Raw genomic sequence first — 8,687 nt, forward strand, 5'->3', positions numbered from 1 at the left:
CTTGAAAACTGCCATTGCTGACAACACTTGTCCGAATACATTGCTGTGAATCTCATGCCAAGTTAATTGCCCTTAGTCACATTTAAACAGCATTCAACCTAATTCAGGGGTGTATGTGTGAAAATGTATTGTGGAAAAGCTCTTCTCTGGTGAAGAGATTGGTGTCTTCAGTTGTAACTTTGCATAGAAAATGTGACTAAGTGACATAAGGTAGGTGTCTGAACAACCTACAAAGTAAGGCTGTCGTGTTAATGTTGGGTAAGATTATTATCCTTTCCACAGGAAACACTTTAAAGGCGTAGCTGTTTTCAGACTAGTGAATTGTCCTCTCATCTCTGTATTTGGACTGCAATGAGATGTCTGTGCAGCTGTTTCCTGTTATATCTCATCAGTGGGTCTGTCCTTGAGCCTTCTTGTTCTTGGCCAAAGCCTGTGTGTGGCTGACATGCTGTCTGAGTAGCTTCATGGAGGACACATGGTTTTCCCACTGTCCTTTTCTATATTGTATATGCCAGTACAATCACATTTTGCTTCCTTACAGAAATCACATAGTGCTACAGGAGACCCCACAGCATGTGAGCAGGTTTATTGCACTTGCTGATGTTGGCAATACAAGCAAGAAAAAGGTACTGACCTTCTTGGATCTTTCTTCTTTTCTCAAGTACAAGTAATAGGGCAGTAAGCCCAGCTTTGGCTAGCTAGAAGATAGCGTTGATCACTTAAAAGCTTGACTGAAGTGGAGGGATCTGTCTCACTTGAGTAATAGATACTATTTTCCCATTATGACAGAAGAGTAAGGGCTGCAAGATGTGTTCTGAGGCACCATTGTCTTCTCTACCTAGTCAAATGGCATGTAGCTGTGAACATAGCTGCAGAGGAAAGTGGTTAGAAAGCTGCCATTCCTTCCTCTTCCCCAGCTGTTTTACATATTTCTGTTTGCATGACCTGCTTTAAGAAGGAAGCAAAATTCCCAAAGAGCCCTTGCAAATCACTGAAAATAACTAACTTCTGGGATGGGAAGGGGCTCTTTTGTTTGAGTTTTTTAACCCGTTTCTCTTGTCCCCTTAAGAAAGTTACAGAATATTGGTATAGAAGGACAGGTTGCCAGTGGTTAAGAAGGCGTAGGAACCAGACCTGGTAACAAAAAGAGGTGCAGGAGTTCTGGACAGATAGAAGGCCTGGAAATAGACAAGGATCAAGATAATTTCTTTTTCAAGTAGGACACACTGTTGCTTTTCAAAAAGATCTTTCTTTAAAGTGAAAGGAGTGAGCCACTTGCAAGCACTCCATTAACTCTTGGTTGCACTGAGTGGGAGACTGGCACAGGGAGTGTTTTTCATGTGCTGCTTTAGCTTGAACACTGATTTGCTGAGTTCTTGCAGGGCTAAGTTGTGTGTTACCATTTCAGGATGGCTTCGTTCACAGCTGACCTCTTCAGAGTTGCAGTCATGGCAAAAGCTTCTTGCATTTGAGCTGTCTGTTTTTGTTCTAGTATCTCTATGCCTTCAGCATTGTGCCGATGAGCTTGATGGACCCTGCAGAGCTGGTGAAACAGCCACAGGACGTCACTGAAAATCCATACCGAAAATTGCGGAAGGAGGCACAGAACACCAAAGCACCCCTGTGTGCAGAGGTACCACTGCATTCTCCATTATGTGTGCACTCTGTTTTCACTCTCTCTGTTCAAGGAGCTTAGAATACTGTTTGGCTTTAATCTTGGAATATTTCTGTTCAAAACACTTCAGGGTTCTGTGTAAACTATTTACACTAACCAAATTGTATTGCATGCAACACATGGGAGTTTGTTACAGTTTGTGCCGTCTTAAGCCAACTGTATCCTGGGCTGCACCCAAAGCCGCGTGGCCAGCAGGGCGAGGGAGGGGATTCTGCCCCTCTGCCATGCTCTGGTGAAACCCACCCTGCAGTGCTGCGTCCAGCTCTGGAGCCCTCAGCACAGTGAAGACACGGACCTGTTGGAGCAGGGCCAGAGGAGGCCACAAAATTCCGAGGGCTGGAACAGCTCTGCTGGGAGGACAGGCTGGGAGAGCTGGAGGGGTTCAGCCTGGAGAAGAGAAGGCTCCGGGGAGACCTTATTGCAGCCTGCCAGTACTGAAAGGGGGCTTGTAGGAAAGATGGGGACAGACTTTTTAGCAGGGCCTGTTGCAATAGGACAAGGGGTGACAGTTTTAAACTAAAAGAGGGCAGATTTAGACTAGATATAAGGAAGAAATTTTTCACAATGAAGGTGCTGAAACCCTGGCCCAGGTTGCCCAGAGAGGTGGTAGATGCCCCATCCCTGGAAACATTCCAGATCGGGTTGGATGGGGCTCTGAGCAACCTGATCGAGTTGAAGATGTCCCTGCTTATTGCAGGGGGGGTTGGAGTAGATGACCTTTGAAGGTCCCTTCCACCCCAAACCATTCTATGATTCTTCCTGCAGGTATGCATGGTGATGCTGTAGTTAGATCTGCTTGCTTGTCAGGACTGTCCCCTATGGGTACCTCAGCATGCATGGTCTTATTCTTTCTAAGCTTGTAGACTACAAACTAGTCCTTTGCAGTTGGCCCTCAGTTTTCTCCCTTAGACTGCTGGCTACTCAGGTGCTACTTTCTTTAATGTTGCATTTCCACTGTATTCCTCAATGCTGGTGAGCTAGGTGTTGGGTACTGGTTTTTTTCCTCAAATGTCCTAAGTTACCAACTCCATGCTCTTTTAAATATGAATTGCTTGCCACCTGAGGGCAGAAGCCTTCCTTCCTGTGGCCTGAACACTCAGCAATTGGTGTCAGAAGCTTTGAAATGCCCAACTTCGTAATTTGTTCATCAGACACGTGGATTGTGTTCATCTGTGTAGACAGACAGATTATTTCCTCGTGCAGAGCATGTTTTGCCCTTTAAGCATTGTGGGATACTCCGCTAATGTGGACATGTGAATAGCTATGCCTGTGTATCTTAACATAATGTAGAGAAACCAAATTGGGAAATCATTGGCAGTGGGGAAGAATACTCAGCCTGAAGTTAGGCTTGACTTGGGCTTTGCTGGAACAGTGTGTCAGGTAGGAAGTGCAAGCACTGCTCTGCAGCCTTTCTCCCTGGTGCATGCACACAGAGTGAAGGGCTGGCTCCTTCCACGTGACAGCATGGGTGGGCACGAGGGTGACAGACACCTCCTGATCTGGGACACCAGATACCCACCTCCTAGCTGGGACACCACATACCCAGCCTCCCAGCTGAGATTTGCTGGCTGTTCAACCCCTGGCAATAAGGCTTGATGGAAGCAAAAATTCTTGTACATTTGAGCTTCAATATCCAACTGAAGACAGGCATGAAAACTTAAGTTTACTGGGAAAAATGCTTCTGCTGTAAATGACAGTTCTTCCAGCATGGGTTGGATTTTAGAATGCGGTTGTGCTCCTGTGTGGGAGCCAAGCTAAGCTGGCGTGAGCAGCCCTGCTCTTTGCTGTCCTCTTCCAAAGTGCTTTCCTCTGCAGCGTTAAAGCCTTCTGATGGCATTTTGCTGTACGTGACAACTTAGTCAAATGGTTTCAGCCTCTGCGTGAGTCTGTTGAGAGGCTACCATCTCTAAGAAAGACAGACATTATTTTGGCACTGGTTGTCGGGTGAAAAAAATCTGAATAATCCATAAAATCAAGCATGAATGTTCAGCATAAGGCTAAATAGGAGAACGTAGCAATTTGGGGCAGCTCTCCCAGAACCTTTTCCCTGGCTGAGGCTGTGTATCCAGCCAGGCAAAGTTTGCTGCATTACTGGGAGAGCTCAGTTCATTCTGTTCAAGGATATTGATGCTTTCACTGTTGATGCTTTTTGAAGGTGGTTACAGACCTTTTCAGGAAAAAGCAAATTCTTGTACATACTGTGACTGTGATGCAGTTACAACGGGCTTCGGTTTTCATTTTCTAAACAGGAAGAACAAGCTTGTCAGTTTTTCTTTGATTTGAACAAGCATCAGGGAAAGAAACGTCTCTCAGATGGGAAAGAGAGAGGGAACTCCCAACCTAAGCAAGCCAAAAAACCCCGTAAGTATGCAGATACTTTTTTCCTGAGCTCTTCCCTTGAGGCATTGGACCATCTCACTCTTCGTTTTTCTCAAGCCATTGAGCTGTATATATCAGCTTGCCACTGTGCTCTGCCATTATACTAGATGCTGTGGGAATACAGAGGAATGAAGGGGCCCTTGTTTCCTACAAACCTGACAATCAATGGGTGAAAGAGAAGTCAAAAGCGTAGTTTAAAAGCTAATTGGATCTGTGGTGGTTGCGGTTGGGGTGATGCCATTTACCCTCTGAACCAGACTGGCCTCTGAACCTGACAACAGGCAGTTTCACACAGCAGTATGTTTCCATTGAGAGAGACTGCAAGAGACTGGATCATGGTGCTGATGACTTCATGAAACATCACTTCAGTTGTTCTGTGCTGTGAGCTCATGCAGTATTAATGAACTGGGAAGGGAGGAAGCCTGCTTCTATTACCTATGTATTTCTGTGCTGTAAATCTCATGAGAGTTTGTCTGACTTGAAGAAATTGAAATGAAATCTTTAAGGATCGTGACTTCTCAGTGACAGTGTTATTGCAAGCATGTATCTTCAGAAATGTTGGTCTTGATTACAAAGAAATTTGTGCTTAAAATGCAAATGTAGGTGTCAGCCTCCCCTTTTGTTTCTGTGAAAGCTATTCCCACTGCCAGTGGGTAAGAAGACATTCTTGAAAAATGCCTCTGGTAGGTAAGCCTGGTTGCCTTTGTTACATGAGACTAAGTTGTTCAGTTTTTATTCATTAGATTTCCAAACCCTTTGCACATAACAGTTCTACAGACTGAATTACTTTGTGCTAAAATGAGTACAGTGTCATTGCTCTATACAGCAGAGGCACAACTGGCTGTAATGGCAGTCAGTTTTGGTGAAAGAATGTGTGTGTTTTTTCTTGTTTCCCCCCATCACTTCTGTAGGACATAGTGTGCCATTGTGCGTATTCATATAACTTCCAAAATCTTCTGGAGTTTGATGTCATGAGAAGAGAGCCTTCTTACACTGTTTTGCTCACAAATTAACCCCAGAATTGGACGCTCGGTTTCCTGCAGTTCTTGGGAGAGCCTCGTCATGTTTATTGCATTTGCAAAGCTGCCTGTCTATTCTGGTATGCAGCCTGCAGGGGATGTGAATATAGTTTTTGACCCTAAGGAGAGGCCTAGCTTATCAATGCCATCAACTTATATTAAAGGTCAGCTCAGGTATCACAATTTGTCTGTGAATCCAGGTGTTTTGAGTGTGATGAATAGACCAGAACTGACTAGTGTGTTTGTTAGTGTCTGTCCTTGTCTGTACCTGTGTAGTAATTTTACCTCATTTTGATTTGTTTAAATTTGCTGGTGCTTTCTTATTAGTGAGCTGTTAATCACTGAATTCCTGGAATTAATCCTTTTCCATTAAATTAGAACCCTTGATAAGAATGGCAGTCAGCAAGGGTGTGACTGCCACCACTCCCCTCTCTTGCTGGAATTTCCCAGCACCACCAGTTCTCTAACCAGATCTGCTTCCAGGAGCTGTGTCCTTCTGACATCTTCAGCACTTTATCAGTGGGGAGGGGTGACTGGAAAAGAATAGCTCATCCAGCTCTTGTTGCGTTCCTTGTTCTGACAAATAAACATCGTGCCTAACACTTGTTTCTCTTTCCTCTCCCAATGAAGCGCAGCCCACGGGGCCCTGCTGGTTCTGCCTCGCCAGCCCAGAAGTTGAGAAGCACTTGGTTGTTAGTATTGGCACACATGTAAGTACGCATAGCACATTCTGTGCTACGTGACAGCAGAATTGTGCTAAGACACGGTAATAATTTTAAATCTTAAAAAACCCAACAAACTTTATTTGAAGCTGACTCTTGGTTTTGCTTTCAGTTTCTTCACATCTCCCCTACAAAAGACGCAAGTACATAGATAAAGACTTTTAAAAAATAAAACATGGCCCAGTTTTGCTGTGGCAACAGAGCTGGATTATGGTGCCGGAACACTTTTTGCTGTGCCCACCCTCATGGTGTGCTTATGTTACCATCTGGGAGAACTTTTCCAGTGTGAACTCAGTGTAAACTGGAACCTGCTTTGGCAGCAGGATGTTATGTCTGTCTGCAGTTATGCCAGATCTCCCTAGGATGATTGCTTCCAGTTTTTTGTTTTATATAGATTAAACATAAGATAGCTTTAAAGTTGACATCTTGAAGTACACATTAATTCCATCATTGGTATATTCACTTTGCTTAAAGATACTGCTCCTGTATAGCATAATCCACTTCAAACTGCTACATGGACAGGTTTGTCCACGGGCTTATTTTAAAAGCTGTTAACAATTTTGAAGTGGATTTTCTTGTCATAGTAAGAAATTCTAGCCACAGCGGTGAAGTTCACTCAGCTGCTTGCCTGCAGACAAGGCATTCAAAAGATGATTTTTTTTTTTTCCTTTAGCAGTGTCTCTCTCTTTGTCATTCCTCTAGTAATTAATAAATTGCTAATAAACAATCCCTAATAAGTGACATAGAAGAGAAGACTTTCCTGTTCCTGAAGCAGAATTGCTAGGCTGGGCCATACTCAGAGTGCAGTCAGAGAGTAAATTTCCACAGCATGGTAAGTGTTGCTTGCAGTGAGTAACTGGTGTGTATTGTTTTACTCTAGTGCTATCTTGCCCTGGCCAAAGGTGGCTTGTTACCTGATCATGTCTTGATTTTGCCTATTGGGCACTATCAGTCAGTGGTTGACTTGTCTTCAGAGGTGGTGGAAGAAGTGACCAAGTACAAGTCTGCCCTAAAGGAATTTTTCAGAAGCAAGGGGAAGAGATATGTCCTATTTGAAAGAAACTACAGGAGTCAGCATCTGCAGTTACAGGTATGGTTTTTAGTGTCAACTTACCTGCAAATGAATTGAAAGAGAAAGCCTACCTTCAAATTTCCCTCTTTATTCTGTGCCTTCCCAGAGTATGGAGAGAAGTCGTCCTACCCACAGATAGAGCCAGAGCAAAAATAAAACCAGTGTGCTCGTTCTGCCGGAGTCCTTTAATTCTTCCTGTTACAGCAGCACTGGTTGTGTTGAGTGGGTGAGGCGAACTTTTCCCTGCATGGAACTGACTAAAAAGCCCACAAGGTTTTCAGATAAGTTGCAAGACCTTGCTCTGGCTCTGATTGGCTCACATGGGCATGTGGTGCTCACATTTGTAACTGTAGGCTGAATATCTGAAGATACATGCAGAATTCTGGTCATTGTCTACCAGTACTAGCCCTTTGATTTGATTTTTTTTTTTTTTTTTTTTTTGGTCCTTGTGTGTCAGTCATTTAGGGGTTTATTGTGGTGGTTTCTGTATTTGGCAGATCTGTAACTGTATCAGAGCGGCCTTAAACCACCACAGAGATCAGAAAGGAGAAGGCTGTGCTGACAACTTATTCAAGCTTTTAGTTTTCAGCTTTTTGTTCAGCTCCTACAGAAGAAATCTCATAAGTTTAAGCCTGTACAGATAGGTGCTCACCTGTCTTGTTTGATGATGCTGAGCAGTACTGAGGAGCATACCAGCTCCAGTGATGCATTGGTTGCTTTCTGCCAGTGGTTTGTTTTCTCTTTTCTTCTTTTTATGGAAATGTTGTCCTCCCTCTCCAGGTGATTCCCATCCCATTGGACCACTGTACTTCCGAAGACATTAAAGAGTCCTTTATTGCACAGGCACAGGAACAACAGATTGAATTATTAGAGATCCCAGAGCACTCCGATATCATGCAAGTATGAGACAAGCTTTCACCTGTTAGTTTCCCTCTGTCCTGTCTGGGCTGCTGTTTCCCTCTGAGGTCACTTTGTGTAGCAGGGTTAAGCTGTTGGAGGCAGACCGTTGTAGACTTGATTTGAAGATGTGCCAGGTGTATTCGGTGAAGTTCCCGTGAACAACAGGTGCATTGCTTATCTGAAAATTTTGCCAGCTGTGTGTAGGGCTTGCTGAATTCATTCCGTTTAATACCAGACACCAACCCCCTTTCAGTGCTACTGCACATCAGGTAGTTTTAGGTTCCCTTGGATAAGGATTTGAAAGAAGTCTTCCTGTTATATCAGAGAAATACAGAGTCATGAGTGACACAGGGGTTTTTTGTTTTCACTCAGTGGTCGCAGGGAGACCTGATCTGCAGCAGGAGCCAGGAATAGCACGTGTGCATGCTTGTCTCCCCCTAAGCCATTGCAGCTATTGATAGCCACATTGGCAAGCTTAGTGGCCAATTTCTCATCCGGGAAATGTGAATGTAGTCTCTTCACATGCTCCTCTTCCTCTAAAAATGTGCTGTATTGGTATGGGATGGCTTAGCACAGTTTAAGAAATGATCAGAACTGCCTGGCTCTCCCTAAATGGCTATGCAGTGAAAACTGCAGAATTAAACCACAAAAAGCGTTATAGTAGGGCCCTGTATGTGTCCTTGACTGATGATCCCAGCAGAAAGCAGTCCATTACTTCCTCCTCCCTTGGAAGTTACACTCTGACGTCAGCCACTGATGCAGTTTGGTGTCTCTGGGTCGGCCGGTCTGTTTTGCCGAGTCTCCTCTACGGAAAGGCCTCTCCGGTTAGGACAGGTCTGCTCTGTGCCAGAGGCTGTGCTCCGGACTGGTGGGCCAGGCCGGGCCGGCGGGAGTGGTGGGGCGCCGGGCCCGCAGCCGCC

The 8,687-nt window shown here is 44.6% G+C and overlaps 1 protein-coding gene across 1 annotated transcript in view; it reads left to right on the forward strand.

Moving 5' to 3' along the window:
* The window catches only part of CWF19L1 (CWF19-like 1, cell cycle control (S. pombe)), a gene marked incomplete at its 5' end in the record, with an annotated part of 14,040 nt that extends 6,267 nt beyond the window's left edge, over window positions 1-7,773 (forward strand). The window contains 6 exons of the mRNA XM_010281716.1: window positions 542-626; window positions 1,493-1,633; window positions 3,925-4,036; window positions 5,704-5,783; window positions 6,676-6,885; window positions 7,648-7,773. Coding sequence (XP_010280018.1) covers window positions 542-626; window positions 1,493-1,633; window positions 3,925-4,036; window positions 5,704-5,783; window positions 6,676-6,885; window positions 7,648-7,773 — 754 coding nt within the window. The remainder of the gene's footprint in view (window positions 1-541; window positions 627-1,492; window positions 1,634-3,924; window positions 4,037-5,703; window positions 5,784-6,675; window positions 6,886-7,647) is intronic.
* Window positions 7,774-8,687: the final 914 nt, after the last annotated feature.

The sequence above is a fragment of the Phaethon lepturus genome, unplaced genomic scaffold, assembly GCF_000687285.1.
Source record: "Phaethon lepturus isolate BGI_N335 unplaced genomic scaffold, ASM68728v1 scaffold50770, whole genome shotgun sequence".
NCBI classification, from domain to species: Eukaryota; Metazoa; Chordata; class Aves; order Phaethontiformes; family Phaethontidae; genus Phaethon; species Phaethon lepturus.